Source organism: Maylandia zebra, linkage group LG2 (assembly GCF_041146795.1).
Source record: "Maylandia zebra isolate NMK-2024a linkage group LG2, Mzebra_GT3a, whole genome shotgun sequence".
NCBI lineage: Eukaryota > Metazoa > Chordata > Actinopteri > Cichliformes > Cichlidae > Maylandia > Maylandia zebra.
Genome location: NC_135168.1, coordinates 42,659,223 through 42,680,572, shown reverse-complemented (window position 1 = coordinate 42,680,572; position 21,350 = coordinate 42,659,223). Strand labels below are relative to the sequence as shown.

The 21,350-nt window shown below is 39.8% G+C and overlaps 1 protein-coding gene across 2 annotated transcripts in view; it reads left to right on the top strand.

Moving 5' to 3' along the window:
- Positions 1-205: 205 nt before the first annotated feature.
- Positions 206-21,350, top strand: part of pcdh11 (protocadherin 11) — a 157,893-nt gene continuing 136,748 nt past the window's right edge. Inside the window, exons 1-3 of one of the 2 annotated variants that reach the window (XM_004545516.5) lie at positions 206-916; positions 7,120-7,700; positions 13,763-16,270. In XM_004545516.5, the coding sequence (XP_004545573.1) occupies positions 7,161-7,700; positions 13,763-16,270 (3,048 nt within the window). In that variant the 5' untranslated portion in view covers positions 206-916; positions 7,120-7,160. The remainder of the gene's footprint in view (positions 917-7,119; positions 7,701-13,762; positions 16,271-21,350) is intronic. The other variant, XM_004545517.5, reaches the window with a different exon arrangement.

Sequence of the window (21,350 nt, the reverse complement as noted above, 5' to 3'; positions counted from 1 at the left end):
TGTCTACAGCAAACAGCAGAGGCATCTGTGGTCCACGTATACCCCAACATCCACCTACTGTACATCTCAGTGCGAACATCTCTCCAACGCAGTGCGGCTTTAAGAGAACCGGGGCTCTTAAATCTGAGCTTGGCTCCTCCTACCTCCATGATGTCAGTCGGAGGGAGAGCGAGAGGGAGAGAGGTGAGCAGCATTGAGGAACTGAGTTCATACAATACTACTGAGACATCTACAGCTTAGCAGACAGATACGGTGAACCGCCTATCCCGGCTCCTGTAAGTGATGCTGCACTGAGGCACACTTTGATCCAACTCCACTGGGGGGGCGATGCGCTCTATGCATCCCGCATTTAAGAGTTTTTTTGGGGGAGAGCGCGTACAGCCTTGAATCAGTCAAAACAAGTGGTTATAACATTAAAATAGGTTTAAGCTTTCACTTCTTCATCAGAAGTCTCTCTCTGTTTTTTTCGCCCTCTTGGATTTAAGTTTGATGTGCGGTTTAAGAGGCTTTTAACGCACACACGTGCAAGTTTGCTGCCAGCTGGCGAAAATAGGAATTTCAAGGCAAATTAGGCTAGAGAGACAAAGTTTATGTAAAACAAGCGTGGATCACTGCGTATCTCCGCCTGTGGGATTGTGAGCCCAATACATCCGAAGAGGAATTACAGCGTCCTTTAAGTTGATCGCTGTGCATGCCCTTTTTCTCTTGCACGGGAGGACCACATTTTTTTAGCACATGGATAAGTTTTTGTAGTGGATAACATTTTTTCTACGCTTCTTTCCGATTTTGATGAGGATCCTTTCTGCCCGTTTCCCCCACTTCACATTAATTCATGGCACTTCTTTTTTGTGAATCAGTGATGTCTCTGCGCGACGGTACTCACGGTTGATTTTTTTCATCGTATTCGAACGGAAAGGTAAGCTTCGATCTTATTTACTACTTTACTGTTAAAAACAAAATGCATTTTACTTTAGCGCTCTCTGAATGTAGGCGCATATGACCGCTCTATCCTGTGTGCGTATTTGGAGAGCTCCATAACCTAATTTATTTACTCTGTACGTACTGAAATTTCGGTAAGGGTGAGGACATGAAGTACATATATATATATATATATATATAAAATCAAGGACAACAACATAAACTGGGCGAAATTCGGGGGCTGTAAAGCCTAAAAGGTAGTTTGATAGTGTTGCGACAGTGGGTAATTTTGATGCTGAGTAGGTTTTCCTAGAGCTGCTCCAAAGATATAATAGGCGTCCCCATGAACCGAGTGTAAATACAAATTATCCATTTACACGGTGCATCGTGGAGCATCTAAGCGGAGTTGTCGCACCATGAATGTGTACCGCGTGGCCGGTCACGACTTCGGGCTTTATTTAGTCTTGCTCGTTGCTGATCGCTAGATAGATAGGCCTACTTTCCAAGAGCATCCAACAACAGGGACTTTTCAGCGCAGGTTTCTCAACAGCTTGGCCGCTAAGCTCGGTGCGTGGGTGCGCGGCAACAGCGCGCTCCTGGTCAAGCGGTTTAGCTGTCACAGACCATAACCTCAGGGGCTTTCATCCTGTTCACACTTCTACTCGGGGGGGGAAGCAAACACGGAGTGAATTTGTTCGAGGAATAATAGTTCAAATAGTCAATATGAATTCCACTTCTTCCTAGAATTAAACACCACGGTTGGCTTTTGTAGATAATTTGCTATACCTGACCCGCATGCATATTATTATTGTGGCTGTTTTGAGAGGCCTGTTAAACTCAGTATTTCCTGGAGAATAACTTCAAATGGTAATGTGAAGCTCCCGAGATGTGCCAGATATTTTGGCAATATCCTCGGCGGTTTATATTAAAAAGGGAGTCAGTGGATGATGGAAGCAAGGTATATACTTTATTTGCAAAACACAAAAAAAATATTTTATCATTCACATCCACATTTTAAAATCGCCAAACGCAACTGAACCAACTGACTGTAGTCTTTAATATCCTTGCATGACATGCTCCAAATTTGTTTTATGGCTCTTAGAGGTTGAACTACAGCACTACCGAGTGCTGAGTTTTGGGAGTCATTAACTTGCTCAGGGACACACTATGTGTTCTGAAGAGCTAATACAGTAAGTAACTGTGGTGTCAGGGATTCTTACCAGGAATGGTGTCTTTCTGCATTTGCGTTCAAACTCTTTCCACAGTTATAATTAGTTTATATAATACAGTTAATTAAGGATTTCTCCACAATTTAAGTTCATTTTAGTTCCTCTCTTGGGTGACTTTCTGATGACACACTGTAGCAGATAGCAGAAGGTGTCCTTTTCATTCTTCATCAACTATGACTTATTAAATTTGACTACCTTTATAAAATGTATCTTTTCTGAAATGATTTCAGAATCCACAATGGAAAACTTTTGGAACATTTTGGAAGCGTCTTTCCACATCATTAAGAGAGACATTTATATTTTAGCACTTATTCATAATAGTGAATTTTTTCACAAGTTTTTCATAAGTTTTATTATTTTGATAGTTTCTCTGACTATTTAGGATTGAATTTAGGATTAGTCAACCCAGACCCATAAATAAAAATTTAATACGATTTTAAAATGTACTTACAAGTTATATTTAACTTGAGAGATGACGTAAAACTGCACCAATCGAATCGATCACTGATTTAGCTTTTGGATTTCCATGTATGGACTGCCCTCTTGAGGTCCATGATTACAGCACTGATATTTAGCTTGTCATCTTGGAAATAGCGGAGGTCATTTGTTTACCTGTGTAGTAAAAGTCTTCTTATGCTAGTTAATCTAAGTATTAAATTGATTCAGAGGTGAATATGCAGTGGCTCAGTCAGCCAAACAGCATTGCTTGAATCTACTTAAACATTATGCTAGATATTATGAATCAGAACTTTTTTTTATGTAGTAGGTAACCCTCTTTTTTAGTTGAACTTCACTCTACATACATTGCTGGTATTATTTCCATATCGAGGATATTTTTTCTTACAGTATATTACCTTGCACTATTATATTGTCTAAGCACTACAGCTTAGGCAATATAGACATTGCTGAAGTTTCCCAAGAGAAAACAACTTTTGTTCCACCACCATGTGAAGAGAATTGGTCTAGCGGTGTGCACTAAAAAAGAACTGACTGATCATGACAGAAACCTGGTCTGTCAGACTGTCAGCGATCCTTAAAGCTGTTAAAAGGGAAAATGCTCATGACAATCAAACGTATTCCATCTACCGGTGCCCTCTCTTTAAAATCTCTTTGGATCCACAGGCAATATTGATATACAACTGTGGTAAAAACCTGGCTTTGACAGTTAAAGGACTCCAAATGTCAGAGTAACTACACTGAAAGTTTCCAATAAGGGTATCTTTTAGGGGTGAAGGTAGGAGGTGGCAGTCGATGTATGTCTCCTCTCCCACTGCTCCCTTCAGCGGTTGCAAACCACAGGAAGACCTGTCCATCACACTGTCGTGGAAAGTGATCTCGGGCCAGCCTGCTCCTCTTCGCTGTGTTTCCCAAGAGGGAGGCTTGAGTTTGCCTACTGGATTCAACCTGCTGTCTGGGGCTCAAAATAGCATTTCAGCAGACTAGTGAAATGTAAGCAAAGGAGACACTCTGACTGACACCTAGAATCCCCCTCCTCTTACTTTTTCCCCCTCCAGCATAATTCCTTTCTCACCTAGCTGATCCCTTATGGACAGGTTTTTAAAGAAGTGTGACAAGTGAAAATCACTGCACTTGTTGAAAATCATGGTTCAGAGAAAAGATCCCACATCAAATTAATAGAATACCAGGAGTAAATATGTTCAAGGGCAAGGCGTACCTCTCACTTGTTAAATAGTTAATATTTTAACTTCATTAGTTAAATAGCTACAAATGTGTATTTATCCTGATGTATATGTATATCTGAAATAGAAAAAAAAAAACGCATTTGCAACACCCATTAGCGATGCAAGGGTGTCTTGCTTATTACTACATTTGTACTCCTGCATGTACTGAATGAAAAACATACTACACGCCTTCATCCTGCAGCACATTATTGTCACTTACCAGAAAGAGGAGATCTAGATCATGCTTTGATCTTTTCTGTTTTTTTCACTTCAGCGAATCACATCCCATTTAAGGATGTAATTTAAACTTCATTTTGCGTCGTGCGAGCTCAGCCTTACACTGCATGGCGACCATCACAGTAAAGCAATTGCTGCTCACTCTAAGAAAGATGCACACTTCAAAGTAAAGTGTGTCACGGTTACTAATAGGATATATCTCATCGATATTTTGACGTGACAGTACAGCACTGCTAATATTGCACGTGTAGAATGAGTAACCCTCACACAGATCAATGTCATCTCGCTTTTTTTTTCTGTTCAACTGTTCTTTAATGAGTCTCGTGCGACTGCTTTGTGAAATGTGGGAAGTCTGTGTCTACACATTTCATGAATGCCTTGCAATTGTTGGAGATTCAAAACCAGCTTAATTAAATTCTTATTTTTAATCAATTCCCCTTTGTCAGCGGGCAGAAAGCTTCAATAGCTATGAACGCTGTTGCCTTGCCAATTTAGAGGACCCCTGTAGTGCAGTTTAGGTAGTCATACTTTTTCTACAGAATACTGTCTCAAATGGATGGAAATTTTATAAAGTAGGTAATATTATACCTGGATAGCAACAAGTCGGGTATGCGTACAAATTTAAAGTAGAATCTGTAAACTGTTGTGTCGTGGCTGTCATACACATTTGCCATCCTTCGACGCAAATGTGTGTTTGATTTCAAGGCAGCCGCCTTGTGAATACAAATCGATATCTTGTGGATATTCATATAAGGTTAACAAACACTCACTGGGAAAGTTATTAGCTGTTAATTGTGCTGCAATGCAGATGGGTGGTTGTGGCTGTGGGGTGGGGGTATGCTTATAAGACTTTTAAGACTTTACCCTTACATGTTGATTAAAAACAGACCAGTAATATAGTATTCCTGTCCCCCCCCCCCCAAAAAAAAAAAAAAAAAATCTAGCAAAGAAGGATGCACTTTTGTAATAAGACTTAACTTCTGCCTATTAATGCATATGTGGCAAAACCTCAGTGGAGACCAGCGCAGCTGTGGGTGACACTACGGAATACAGTCTCTTGAGTAAATCCAAGAACGTTAAATGAATGACCTCATAGAAAATGCTAGCTAGCAAATCACATCACACATAGAGTAACTCACTTAATAACAGGTAAGGGTTCAGGGGGCAACATGTATTTGGTGTCACTGGGCAAACAAATTAATAATAACCGTGTGGTATATTAAATTAAAATGCTCTCACAGAGATCTAGTCTCTACTTCTCTCCTATCCTCTTTCTAGGTTTTCAAACAATAGAAAATTTAGCCTGTGACTGCAGACTTTAGTACGTTAGTAACCTTATTAGACCAAATCAGGCGAGCTGTACAAATTAGTATAGTGAATGGAAAAGCCAAGATAGGAGGTATAACACAGTGACGTAATGTGATAAGCAGGGATAAACAGGGTTTGAGTTTTTGTAGCATATTGACATATTTTTAGCTTGTAGTATGTGCATATGTCCATGTGCTCAGAACTGAAAGGGGGGAGCTGCAGGAGGGCTGCCATTTTTAAAATCTGGTATTTTTTTTCCCTGCAACCTTTTCTCACTTTCTGCCTACTGCAGCTTTAACCAGTGGAAAGCAGTCAATATTTATGCTACAATATGTGCTGAATTGTAAGGTATTACTCAGTATCGTCTTCCGATGAGCTACCTGGATTTTAGCAATCGAGGATCTTGCGCTTTGGCAAGCTTTTGTACTTGTACAAAAGAAAAATGTATAACAGACTCAAACGAATTGGGACTCTGTGCTTGAAAAGTCATCAGTGAATATTGTTAACTTATGTGAAATCAGCCTCACTGTGTTTTAAACATTTTTGCCTTGCAAACAGCAAACTGTGTGCAGTTTAAATTTAATGCTGGAGATAAAACATTTGCTAGCATGTAATGAAGTTCAGATTAAATTTCTCTAATTTGACTAATGGTGGCTCTCGCAATAAATCATTTCACGTTGTTGTTTCCTTCTACTGCTCTTACTTAAAACAATGCTTTTATCATACTGTGCTAGTTTACGCACACACGGACGTTCATGAAATATTTGAGAGCTCGATTGTTTACATTCCAAACAAATGATAATCTCCATTAATAGCTGCTGTCAAGCGGTACAACTCCAAGTGTCTTTGTGTGTGCATGTGTGTGTGTGTGCGTTCATGCATGGAAGCAACAGTGCTTAAGGCTCATTTCTGCTTTTTCCAAATGAGCCAAAGCCTGCGTGTGGATGCGCTTTATAAGGACACTACTGTAGCATATTGACTTAGACCGACTCATATATGATGGCGGAACAGCAGAACGGTGGTTAGTACTGCCTCAAAGCAAAAGGGCGCCTGCGTGGGTTCTCTCTTTGTACACTGGCTTCCTCCCACAGTCCAGAGACATACAAGTTAGTTAAATTGGTGATTCCAAATTGGCTGTAGGTGTGAATGTGAGCATGAGTGGTTGTCTGTCTGTCTCTCTGTGTTAGCCTGTGATAGATTGGCGACCTGTCCAGCGTGTACTCTGCTTTTGCCCTATGACAGCTGGGCTCCAACCCCCCACAGCAACTCTCAAATGGACAAGCGGTTAGGGAAATGGATGGATATAAATGAAGCTTTTATCCAATTTTTTGGTTCTTCTTTTTTCAGGCAAAGTAGTTTGTTAACAAGTTTTGAAAGAAAACTATTTCATTGTAACACTGAATCTAACTGCTTTCATACTTCTCAATAAAAATATTAAATGGTTCATTACAGCGATGAAATGGATTGATGGAATGCATGAACTACTAGCCTTTACGTGTCCGCTTGCTCAACGGATGTCATCAAAGGTTAATTGTGTAAAACTGCCATTAATTTGCTCTCAAAGACATGGGAAGGATGTTGGCTCATAACTAGTTAGGATGAAGAGGTCAAGTTGAAAACTCTCCATGAGGGAAAATAGTACTAATTACAGCAGAACTTGAATACCGTGTAATTTTCTGCACTGACATTGTGCGTTCTGTCTTTCTCTCTTCTTTTTTTCCCCTCTGGCTCGTCTGTCATGACAGATTTGCTGCAGTGAAAGTGAGGCTCCCATCTACTCTTGAGTATGGACTTAGCAAGTCAGGCTCATGTGCTGGTGGTCTTGCTCACCTGTGTGGTCTTACAATGCCAGGCCCAGGAGAGGGACTACACAGTGAAGGAGGAGCAACCAGAGAACGTCCGAATTGGGAATCTGCGCAAGGACCTGGACCTGAACCTAGACCCCAGCATCAGGCTATCCTCGCCGTTGCAGTTCAAGCCTGTGTATAAAACGGGCGATGTGCCTTTGGTGAGGGTGGAGGCTAACACAGGGGAGATCTTTACCACCAATCACAGAATTGACCGGGAGAAGCTGTGCTCCGGGGTCTTCAATGAGAAACGCTGCTATTACGAGATTGAGGTGGCAGTGTTGCCGGATGAGATCTTCAGATTGGTCAAGATCCGCTTCCTGATTGAGGATGTGAATGACAACGCACCCCTTTTCCAGTCCACTGTAATAAACATCTCCATCCCAGAGAACACAGCCATTAACACACGATACCCGGTGCCCTCAGCATTTGACCCTGATGTTGGGATCAATGGGATCCAACATTATGAACTAGTCAAGGTGAGGATTAAGCCTGTTTCATTATTGATATCTAAAAAGAGAAAAAAAGGAATAAAGTATTTTGTTGTGGTCTTTGAAATCTTATTAATGTTAAAATGGAAAATGAAATAAGGCGGTATTTACTTATACATTAGTGAATTTTCAAAAGATTATTGGAAGTATTGGAAGAATCAAGTTTTTTAAATATCTGGTTCAAAGTGGATTTTGTAATGAGCTTTTTCATTAATGAACCTGAAATGTTTAACAGACCTCCGATGGATCTAATGCTTTTTGTTGGTTCTTCCGATTTCGGATGTTGTATTTGATTCTTTTACGAATTACGATTTTGTTTAAAAATCACTGTGTCTGAGTCCCTAGCACTAATGTATCCCTGTTTTGTTTGATATGTGCTGAACTCTCAACTGTAACAAATTCATTAATAATCAAACTCATCCAGGTATCAGAAAAGAATTTCCACGTAAAGACTAATTAAAATATCAACTTCACTATAATACTCCATGCTGGCAGCCTAAACTAAATGCTTTCTTCCAAATTAAATGGAGTAGTAAGTGACTGAAAGAATATGGCCCGAAGCACTGTGTTACTGGAACAGCATTCAAGGTACACGTTTACTGAAAGGACTAAATAAAATAAATAAACTTTAATTGTCTGTTATGTATGTAACTTTCCGAGCAGTTACAGCCACACATTTGAGAGATTGAAAACGATTGTAGTAATTTGTTTTGGAGAAACACTTTTAAAGAACAAACACACAATAGAAAGTATGAAATTAATTGTCTGACTTTCTTCGAAGCAAGCACAATATTCAGTGCTCACATTATTGATTAAGCTGTGACAAACTCTTATGCCTGCAACATGCCACCTGTGTACATCAGGTCTGAATAGCTGACTATTTGTTAATTAATGAGCTCTTACATCCTTTTTCTTTGTCAGTTTTGTAGACTTCATTTAATACGACTCAGATTCTGCATTAGCTGATTCTTTAAACCCTTTATGGTGCTGTAGAGTGTAGTGCTATCGTGTATATATGCATACTGCAAATGAATTCCCAATTTGCATTGAAAATATGACCTACTTTTTCATACAGTGCAATATGTTGGAGAGTCTAAAAGATTAGATACCAGCCATTAATATCTCCATATGTTTTTCATTAGTAGAGAAGGCTGTTTTCACTGTGTATTAACAGAGAACATGTAGCAGAAAGTGCAGACACATCATAAACTGCATGTCCAGCAACAGGTTACATATGCTAAACATAGCGCATTAAAGCAGGTGTAAAGGAATAAACTGTATTGTTGTAATATGCATCCAGTACAGAACTAGGAAAAGCCTTTTTTCTGCACTGTAATATTCTTTGTTACCTAATGAATTCAGCTCCAAGTTGAAAAATGTAAGATATTATCATGTGTTCTTCAATTATAGTCTAGACAACACTTAAGGCTTTGCAGATAAGTAGTGAAGATTACATGATCACATAAAACGAAATTATATAACTGTAATAATAACAAATGCAAAAAAGTTGTTGTACTTAAGGGAACGGTGTGAGGCAGCATGACAAGTACACCGTGGAGTCTCAGATGACGTTAACATTGTGTAGGAATGAACAGAATCATTGCTGTCTGTGTCTGCCTTGAATACCAATTTGCATTTTTAAAGAGTCTCCCCACTGCCAAGACCTCTCCAGCGCAATGTCCTGAATTGTTCATGCCTGGAAAATCACCAACCAAATGTTCTGCTCATTACGATGATCATTTGCAATAATTTTCTTTACCCTTTCTACAATATGGAGCTTTCTAAAAGCTGTACCTAGGCTGTGGTTGTGTTATCTTTTCCAGGAAAGTCTTCTTTCAGCATCCTTGGCTCCACAGCCCCGTTTCGGTACTTCTCATTATATTCTCATTGTATTCAAGATTAATTTGCTTGTATCCCAGGTTCCATATGAGTAAAACGATGTAGGGTGAAGCATTAAAGTGAGTTGGATGCACTTTCAGCCTTTGGTATGTTTTATTTCAGTGGTGAAGTAGAAAGCCAGGGGTTTAGGGGGGAAGGAATGTGTAAGCAATTCCTAGAATAGCTCTTGGCCGCTAAGCCACCCTTGGACTATCTTTGTATGGTCCTGTGAGATTTGTCTCAGAAGCTCCCTCAGAATGATAGTTTGCCCAGTTTTTTTCTCATGTTGTACAGGGCACAGTGCTAAAATTGCTTCCATTGTGTAGCACAATGAGCCATACTCAGTGGTGTGTCACTCCACATGTAACTTGCCTGAGTTGTCAATATACAGAAGAAATGAAAGAAACATGGTGGCCTTTTTTGTGCAACTTCCTTCTTTTTCAAAGCCAAGAAGGACAACGGGTAATTTCGTCCTACACAGTGCTCCAGCTCCACATATAATGGTTGGTAATCATACTTTGAGCAAAACTCCACCATCAGTGCAGCGGTGTGTTACGTCACCTGAATTGAATAGAAGTTGTCCTAAGAAATGGTCAAGGTCAGAGAAAGTAATCACATGCATGACTGGAGAAGAATCCCCCACGAAGGGAGATTTGATCACTACATATTCACAGGATAAGTCGGGTCAACACAGAAACGTACTCAGGACTAAATGAGATTTTAGCGTTTGTTTTCCTCTCGCTTTTTACAATTTCAAAAGTTGGCACCGTTCTTTATTCCGGTGCTTGGTACTTGACATGTGCCCTTGCATTCACGTCAGCATCTTTCAGTAGATTTAAAACAGAATATATTTAGTTTAAATTTGATTCTGTCACTAGCTTGACTATGTTCCACTAATAAAACAATGTCTGTATTTAGGGCATTTATGCTTAACCTTATTCCAACAACATATTTTGTCTGAAGTTATTTCCAAGGCCAATCCACTGTTTTGTTTTGTTTTTTTACATTTCTAACTGAAATATACCTTAGATTTGAAGCGGAGTAGTCTTTTTTTCTGGTACTCCAAGTCTGAGCCTGACCAAATTCATTCCCAAACTGATTTGAAGATGAAAATTTATTCAAGCTTCATTCCCATGTAGCAAGAAAAATGTGATTAATTCATTGCATGGCGCCTATAGGCATTGAATATTTGGGTGGAGAACTTACTCTCAAGCATTTCTACTTTTCATTAGCATCCTATTTTGACACATTTTCTTCTTCTAGGGGTTGACGAAAAGAGGCAAACACTTCCTAGGTTCCTTTGTCTTAATTATATGCATGAGATCATGGCCAGGGGCAAAAGGGGATGAGGGATAGAGAGAAAGAATGAGGAAGAGAGAGAGAGAGATAGAGAGCGAGAGAGAGAGAGAGAGAGTTTCTATCAGCATTATAAAGAGGTGCTATAGCTTGTGATGAATACCTCTGCCTATTTAGTCCCATCCATGGGCATCACCGTGACTAGAGTCTTCCTGATATATTCACAGCCCAATCTGAGTCTCCTCTGAGTTTTAATAAGGTCATCAAATTGAGTGAAAGATGCATCTACTGATAATCTGAGGCACTGTCGGCAAAATGGGGTTCAGATTCATCCTTCCCTCATCATCTGCCACCTCTGCTTCTGTCAGTGTCCCTCAATCATTTTCATTTAAATTAGCCAACTCTGATTAGATTTTGTACTTCACAAACCTCACATATACGGTGCTCTAATCCCCCCCTTGGCTTCCAGAGAACCTGTGGCCCTGTAATGTGGGATGAAAGGCAAGTCATCAAAGTTCAAGAAGACATGTACCTGTACGGAATATATGAGGTGGCAGAGCAAGGCATGGTCTAATGTGCACACTTGACCGTTTAGAGAGCTTTGTCCTTCTCACTCAGCCTTAAGGTTTCCAGTGAGTGATTCATGCTAGTATTTGGCCTTTTCTTAGCCTGCCCTAGATCTTATCACAATCCACCAGACTAATTCTGCATTCAGGAGGATGCACAGCCTGAGAGATAGCTCTCCCCAAGTTATTGAAATGCGGTGAGTGCTGCCTTGTCAGTTGTAAAATTGTGTGGAAAAAAGACAAAAGCATAGAGGAAACGCTGGCTTATAAATCATTGTGCAGCATTCCCTTTGACACATGCTAACTCGACATCCTACTATTAACATCGGGCTTTGCGAAAATATCAGCGTGCAGCTATACTGTGCCGAATCTGCAAACTATTCAAACGACTGAGGATTGAGGAGATCTGTATAGCTCGAGTAGTGCTTAACAATACAGCCCCTAGAATGTTGTCTTGGACTTTTCAGTTAGAAATACTTCTGCTGGGTACATAAAGATTCAGCAGAGTTTATCCATAAGGCAATTTTTTTTTCTACAGTTCCACGCAGAGTTTTATATGCAATGTCTGCTTATCCCTATATGACTTTTGCTTGCCAGAAGGATGACAAAATAAGGTCTGAAAGATCATTGCTGCAGTGTTGGCTGTTTTAAGTAGTTCTGTCAATCACTGACATGTTGACAACATTCCCTCTGCAAGCAATTTTTCAGAGTACACAATAATTTACATGCTGCAGCTGCACGTTTTCTTGTGTCGGCTACAAAGCTATGTTGGCACAAGGACAGTTCTAGATGTTGAAACCTACTGAGGACTCTTGTGCTCACAATTTGGTTGAAGTGTTTCTCCCTTGAATAAGCAGAATGTATATATCTTAATCTCATTTGATAGCTGTGCCTAGACAGAGTAATCTCTTCCAACATTATGTGCAGCATGAAGCTTATCTCTTTAAAGAGGATGCTTTTTCTTGTTTTACCATGAAACTGCTTCTGACTGAAAGAGCTTCAAAGGGCTTCTTTGTTTCATAATGTGCATGCAGCTCATTCATGGGCTTGATCGTCTTCTTATTTCCTCCCCCTACTCTCTCTCTCTCTCACTCTCTGTTTTTTTCCCTCTCTCCCTCATACTAGTATGCTATGGTATGGATCCATACCATGTATTTGTCAGGACTACGAAAATAGTGAACATTAATGCTAGTTTTTTAGGGGGGTGGAAGGCAATTACTCTTAGCATTGAGTGCCAGATCCTCGGGTTTATCATGTGGATTATTCTTGTATTTGTTTTTATCATCCTCCAGCTTTACTTTTGCCTAGATTTAGCTCCTCCTGACTGAAAAGCATTTCTAATATGCAGACTTTTTAACTGTCTTTCTTTTTATGTATAGAGACTTCTTGAGGCATGTGCAAGTGCTTTATTGGTGTGTCTCCATTCTTGGCTGTCTCTCACTCCTATGTCAAAGTTTAAATGTTTATAAAGACAGCTGTTTTATTTTAACTTGAGACTGTACAGAAAGGTTGAGTGAAGTCTGATTTTATTGATAGTAGCAGAAACTGGATGATGAGGATAAAAAGGTAAACAAATCTCTTAAAGTAGTAGTTAGTCGAAACAGATCATTTACTAAAAAATGGTCATTTGAAAAGGATTTATTACCAAGTATTTCATATATTTTTTGGGATGTGTTTAGAAAGTGTCAAAACAAAAAGCCTGAAAAAAAGCTGATGATTAGCATGTTTGCACATTTGCAGGGACCCAACTGAGATGAGCAGAGCAGAGCAAAGAGCCAGCTGCCTTTGTTGAAGAATTTCCCAGGCTGTTTAACTTGACATTCATCAGGATGCATAAGAAGGGCTACAAAGGAACCTGAATAACCTAAGGAGAAACCTCAACAAGATGTTTGTTGTTATAAGATAATTGAAAAATCTGCAATTTAAGAACAAAAATGCCCAAGGATGCCTTGGAATTGTTATCACATATTTTTTTGTTATTACCCAAGTCAAAATGTGATGTTCTTAGTTATGGTACTAATATATCAGTCGAGTCTGGTTTTATTGAAGTGGCTTAGCAATTTTTGCACCAAATGAAACTCACACTGTCTTGTGCCAGACAGTATAAAGGGGAAAGCCCCTAAAAAACAAACAAAGAAACAAAAACTTAAGGATAAAATCCTGTAAGAAATGTCATTTGAAGTTAAAAACAATGAGTGGACATGTAAAATGCTATTTAACACTAACAAGCTGGTTTCATTTTGTTTCCATTATTCAAATAGGTATATAAAATCAACACCTACAATTAAATATATTGTCCTGTCTTTGCAGAGTGTCAGTGAGTTTGGCTTAGACATCATTGAGACGCCCGAAGGTGACAAGTGGCCGCAGCTTATTGTTCAGCAGAACCTGGATCGTGAACAGAAGGATACCTTTGTCATGAAGATAAAGGTGGAGGATGGTGGCAACCCTCCCAAATCCAGCACAGCCATTCTCCAAGTCACCATTTCTGACGTCAATGACAATCGCCCCATTTTCAAGGACAGTGAGCTGGAAGTCACAGTACCAGAAAACGCACCAGTGGGAACATCGGTCGCTCAGCTTCATGCCACGGATGCAGACTTGGGTTCCAATGCGCAGATCCACTTTGCCTTCAGCAACCAGATCTCTTCCTCGACCAAACGTCACTTTGCCATCAACAGCTCTACTGGACTTATCACTGTGAAGCAGCCACTGGACAGGGAGGTAACTCCTGTTCATAAACTCATTGTCCTGGCCAGTGATGGCAGCTCCACCCCTTCCAGAGCCACAGTGACTGTTAATGTAACAGACATTAATGACAATGTTCCCTCTATAGACACTCGCTACATTATCAACCTGGTTAATGGAACTGTTCTGCTGTCTGAGAATGCACCTCTGAACACCAAAATAGCCCTAATTACTGTTACTGACAAGGATGCAGATCTTTATGGCAAAGTAGCTTGCTACACTGACCATGATGTTCCTTTTCGATTGAAGCCTGTCTTTAATGATCAGTTTTTACTCGAGACAGCTGCTCCTCTAGATTATGAGACGACTCGAGAATATGCAATTAAGATAGTGGCCTCGGATAGGGGGACACCTCCTTTGAACACTTCAGCTATGGTCTTAATTAAAATCAAGGATGAGAACGACAATGCGCCCATCTTTCCCCAGCCAGAAATCCAGCTTTCCATACCGGAGAACAATGACCCCTCTACACAGTTAATAAAAATAAGCGCCACTGACGCAGACAGTGGACATAATGCAGAGATTATTTATACTCTCAGCCCTGATGCGCCTGATGGGTTTAACATTGACAGACGGTCAGGAATTCTCTCTGTTGGCAAACGACTGGACAGAGAGAAGCAGGAGAGGTACTCATTCACTGTCATAGCGAGGGACAATGGCTCTACATCCCTGCAGAGCAATGTCACTGTCAAGCTAATTGTCCAGGACCTTAATGACAACAGCCCAACTTTCACACACCCTGAGTACAACTTCTATGTGCCTGAAAACCTGCCTCTCTATGGAACTGTTGGTTTAATCACAGTAACGGATGCAGATGCAGGAGATAATGCTGTTGTAACTTTGTCCATTTTGAATGGGAAAGACAATTTTATCATTGACCCCCAAACTGGCGTGATCAAACCCAATATTACCTTTGATAGGGAACAGCAAAGCTCCTACACATTTATGGTAAAGGCAGTTGATGGAGGACAACCTCCAAGCTCCTCCTATGCCAAGGTCACTATCAATGTAGTCGATGTGAATGACAATCGCCCCGTGTTCGTCATTCCGTCCTCCAATTACTCATATGACCTAGTGCGAACCACCACCACCCCTGGTGCTGTGGTCACCAGAGTGTTTGCCATTGACAATGACACTGGTATGAATGCTGAACTGCAATACAGTCTTATTAGCAGCATCATCATTACATCTAGGGTCTCCCCTCGAGGTCTCTTTGCCATCGACAAAACAACGGGTAACATAACACTGCAGGAGAAAATAGTTGCAGCTGATCAGGGGCTGCACAGGCTGGTAGTCAAAGTCAAAGATTTAGGCCAGCCGGAGTCATTACATGCTATTGCACTCGTTCACTTGTTTGTAAATGACTCTGTGTCAAATGCTACCTTTATACAAGAGCAACTGCGAAAAAGTATGGAGACACCATTGGATCGCAACATAGGGGACAGTGAGGTAGCCCCTCAAGCTAACGGATATGTGATTGTCGTCATAGCTATCATAGCAGGGACCATGACTGTCATCTTGGTGATATTTGTGACCGCTTTAGTGCGCTGCCGACAGACACCCAGACATAAAGTAGTGCAGAAGGGCAAGCAAAGTGGAGAGTGGGTGTCACCTAACCAAGAAAACCGTCAGATCAAGAAAAAGAAGAAGAGAAAGAAGCGATCTCCTAAGAGCCTCCTCCTGAACTTTGTGACCATAGATGAATCCAAGCCTGACGACCCCACGCACGAGCATGTTAATGGTACACTGGATCTCCCTGTGGAGCTAGAGGAGCAAACCATGGGGAAGTACAACTGGGCAACCACGCCGACCACCTTCAAACCTGACAGCCCCGATTTAGCCAAGCATTACAAATCTGCATCCCCTCAGCCTACGTTTCAAATCAAACCCGAAACACCAGTGGCCCCAAAGAAACACCACGTGATCCAGGAGCTCCCCTTGGACAACACATTTGTGGTGGGATGTGACTCACTCTCCAAATGCTCATCGACTAGCTCCGACCCATACAGTGTCTCAGAGTGCAGCTGTCAGGGGGGATTCAAGACTGCGGGGCAAAGCACCAACCGACAGGTAATTCATGACTTCCTTTTTAAACCCACCCACACTAGTCCCCACTCACGCTCCCCTTGCTGTCCTCTGGTAGGTGATGTTAAAGGGGGTGGGTGGGAGCATGAAGGAAGGGGATTTACCTACACAGACCATGACCATGTCTTCATGAATGTCATTTCCACCTAAAAATGGGAAGAAATGAAACAAACAAAAATGAAAGAAAACGTAATTTGTTGCAATTAATGCAGCAAACCTTCCACTGTACTGTTGTTAATCCACCCTGTTTTCATTTTGACCATTTAAATGCAACCATAACTGTATAATCATTTACCATAAAACATGCTCAGCTTTCAAAATCCAATCTTTGAGCAATGGAAGCAGAACAACTACAGTGGCTAGCTGTTTTAAAATGGACAGGGAGTAGTTGCTGGCGGTGCAAACTGGGATATGCAGCAACTCTGAATTTGAGTTATTAGGATGAATGAAGCTGTGACTATTTGGCTAACATTGTCAAAGGCACAAGTGTGAAAGTAAAAGTGCAAAAAAAGAAAAAAAATGTGCTAAAACAACTTGATAAAGAAATCCCATATTTTTGTGGCTTCAGTCGTGAAAATATTAAGTCCTAGCTTAACTGTGCCAGTGCTTCTTTGTGGGAGTGAAACTCATTTGAATGCCAAGGTATAGCAAAGGGCTTATGATTCCCTAAGAGATATTTGCCAAATGTGAAGTGCCCCAATAAATAAAAACTGGCAAAGGGAAATAAATGTAAATCAGAAGTAAGGAGAGGTGGCCTTGCTCTGTGCTGACAGCCAGAGCAGAGCGCTGTGGGGAAGACTGAGTACTGTTTGGGGCGGGGGAGAGAGAGAGAGAGAGAGAGAGAGAGAGAGGGGGGTCACAAGGATCAAGGTGACGCAGAGCCTTGAGACCAGTATACATAAACACCAAGGGAGCAGTAAAATAAAAAAGCCAGCCAGGCCAGTGTTGCATTTAGCCCATAAATGTCCTACTTTAATGACCCCAATTATTGTTATAAATGGCATATGTTGATTCAAATACTTTACATTTTTTAAATGGTCTCACATTAGAGAGGATCACAACAAAGGTTTGCCACACTGATGTGTTGCAGTTTGTGTTCGACAGGGTGATGTTGTTGTATTTCTAATACGTGACAAAGTAATATCATGTTGATATTTGACCTGCTATCACTCTGACGATGGAATTAATGAAGGTTGATTGGTCTGTGCGTGGGGTCGTAATTTATTCATACCGATCTGTGTGTGTTGCCATAGTTTTCCCTTAGTGTCAAACATCCAGTTGATTTTTTTCTAGCTTTTCCAATCATTTCCTTGTCTTTCGTTTTGCTTCTTTTAAGATTTTTGATGATTCCCATTGTTGCTTGGTTGCACTAGCTTTCGTTTTTGTTACTGTTTTGATCATGACTTTCACAACTGTCATTCATGCAATTCTGGGTCAATTTCATGATATTGCATCAATAATTGATTTTGTTTGATGAGGTGCTTGCTTTTCTTTGTGTCTAGCATCATATTGCACACAGTTTCTCGATCTTTGGTTCACTTCTTTCTTTTTGCTCTCACTATGCTTCTATTTGAGATCTAGCAAGCTTTAAAATTCATCATAGCGTAGTTGTGGCAAATGACTGTTGATCCTGTGAAGTATTGTACTTAGGCTAATTTATGAAGACACCCACACAGACTTGATAGTCATTCCCTTCATCCACCTTTTATTTGAACCCCTAGTTAAAAGCTATGCTCTGCCATGGTACATTATACATAAGCCTGCTACATGCCCCTGGTACCAAAGATTTCATCCATAATGTGTTTATATGACACACTGACGAGTTGTCAGAATGATTTTCCCCTCTTACAAGTAGTGGCTGCCCTGAAATATGCAGAAATATTCAGCCTGTGTTCAACCATCCTAAATTATTATCCGTTATGAATTTTATGCATCAAGGATTGAAATTGATTTCCACTCATGTTACTGATCAGAGTGAAGAATTGTTATTTTTATTTTTTTTTGCAAATAATTTCAAATCAATGAATATTTAATTAGTAAACTTTCTGCCAAATCTCTTCGGCTATGGTTCTATCTGATTATTTCTAAGGTATATTTATCCACACTTCTAATAGAACATGGGTTTAATATTCTCATATTCTGGTATTATATCCAACTAATATTTCAATATTAGCAAAAAAAAATTGTTCTCATTGGTTTTCCTCAGCAATCCATCTTTAGTGATGTTAAGCTGGCAATATATCTATTTTTTTCTCTCTGTCCCCTTGAGCAATTGGCAAGTGATTCCTCCCACTTTACACATTAGATTTCCCACAAGTTTAAAGTGTGCTTATTTAAAGCCTATGTCATAGAAAAAAATAGCATGAAGCTTTGCCTGATGAGAATCATTGGCTGCAAAGGTTAATTAAATGCACTAAAGGGTTAATCACTCGTAATACAGTATGATTAAAATCACTCTAATTGGTTTGAGAAAGAGGCTGATAAGAAAGAAGAAAAAGGCAGCTGTCCTTTAAGATTATCAGGAGTACCATAAACTAGCCTTGAGTGAGTCCTGTCCTCAGGATCCAAAGCGATATGACAATAGATGCCCAGCAGCCCTGTTTGCTAAAGGACTATTAAAATTGAATCTGTTTGATTTTATCTTTACGCTTCTTCAAAGAGACTACATTTTCAAAGTTTTAAATAGCACTTATAAACAACACTTCAAAATGTGTATGATTCTTGATCTGATGTGGTATAAACATAATGTTTGAGAACTTGTAGAGATCATTTGTAGTGTGGTTCTTAAAAGAAAAACTACATTTGGTCTGTAAGTGGCAGCTATTCACTCTCTGTTCAGCTTAACTTAATAAAAAAACTCCAAACGCGAAGATCATAGGTAGTTTTCCCTGTTCTTCATCAAAGTGACGCAGTTCTTTTGTGCATTAAAGTAATATCTAATTGTCACAGAAGAAGGTGAAAATGAAACTGACAAAAAGCCGAGCCATTGAATAACAATAGAGAGGGAATGCGGGAGGAGATAATTATGGTTGAAGGTCAACAAAACGTTTCCAGGGACTTTACAGATGTAGCTGATAAAGACTAAAGCTTGTAAAAATACTTCAGAGACTACAGATTTGTGCCACCATATGGCTTCATTATACAGTAAGAGCTATAAATGCAAATCTCCTCTTTTCCCTCCCTTCTCTTCCTATTTTTTATGCATCTCATCATTTTCTTTTAACCCCTACCCCCTCGATATTAGAGGTCAATCTGCCTCCAGTGATGAGGAGCACTTGTGAGCGTATGTGATTTAGAGGAATCAGATCAAATGACTACCACCCTGCTTAAGTGATCTCAGACATCATGATGAATAGGTTGGCTAATATTTTCTTATGTTTGGCCCATAATTCTACGCCCACAGTGCAGGAATTGAGATTAACAATTTGTTAGTGTCTTCTGGTACCACTTCACAGAGTACTGTGCAAAAGTATTGAGCTCTCCTTGATTTCTTGATTTTTTCATTCCAAGAAGCCAGACATTGTTCTCAATTTTAAAGTTGTCCTAAGGAATAGTTCTCCAGGCTTCCGGAAGGTCTTTCAAAGTTTTTCTTTGGACATTGGCTGCTTTTTTTCTCTCTTTTTCAGTCAAATCCCACTACCTGACCAGTTTTAGAGGAATGTTTTATTATTATAGCATAAAAAACACATAACTCAAGGGATAAGCCAGTGATGCCTCTACAATATAGGCCCTTTTTTGCTTAAATGTGACACAAAAACATGGTGCCAGTGGTCTCCATGGACAAATATTGAGGTATGTCAAATTACACAAAAACTGGATTGAAACTCAGTGGCGACAGGTCTGATGGATTAATTAATCCAAATGTAACTTTTTTGTTTCAAATCATTGTCAGTATGTATGTAAAGCATGGTGGAGGCTTTGTCATGGTTTTGGGATCCATTTTAACCAGTGGTTCTGGGAACCTTGTCAAAATTGATTACTAACATAAAAAAGTGTCATCAAATTTTGATCCACCATGCAATACCTTCTGGAAAGCATCTAAATAGCAATGGCTTCATTTTCCAGCATGACAATGATCCCAAACACACTTCAATAATGTAAAAATAAACCTGGGTGGAAAAGCACAGAGTGGAACACTCGGTCATGGATTGGCCTCTGCAGAGTCTGGACCTGTGTGGGATCATCATGACAAAGAACTGAACAAAAGGCAGCCGACATCCAAAGAAGAGCTTTGAATATCCTTCAAGAAGCCCGGAGAACTATTCATGGAGACGATTTAAAGAAATTACAAGAATACTTAAGAGAGTTCAGGCTGTCTTAGAGATTAAAGTTGGTCATACCAAATATTGACTTTGAAGCTGGTCAGAATTGTATAAGCATTGTTTTTGCCTTACGTGCATACTGTATTCCCATGTATCTTTGCACATTTTTTAATAAATTTCCAAAAATATAGCAAAATATCAAGAAATTGGATGACCACAGTACTGGACATTGAATAAATAAAGATATTTTATAGATGTATTGGATAACAAAGGCAATATTAAACCTTATTTGTGCAGAAATCTTTTATTTATGCGGGGGAAGGAATGGGCCAGTAACACTTGCCACCTATAGTTTGATGTTTGATTGCAGGATGTTTGTGCTTAATGGTAGTGGGTGCACAGCCGGGCATTAAAGCTATGATTTCACAAGGTGATCAGTTTCAAATCCTTGCAACTGATTATGGTTTTGTTTGTAGTAGGGTTTTTTGGTCATTTTTTGCATTTTATTATTATTATTTGTTTATTTCTGTTGAGTCATTGTTGAGTCATTGCATCTGTAATCACTGTGCTTTGTTAATGTGAGCACTATCAAGACAGATCCTTCCCAATCGCAGATATGTTGGTACCTTTGTGAGGAACAGCAAAATGTAATATTCTGTACATATCAGAGGACCCACTGGCAAGGGTCCGAAATAAAGACTGGGCCTAAATTGATCCAAATATTTTTTTTTCTTTTTTGAGGGGAAATGAAGAGTGCTGCACTAGTGTGGTGGGAGAGAAAAAAAGACAAATTGGGAGTGGTA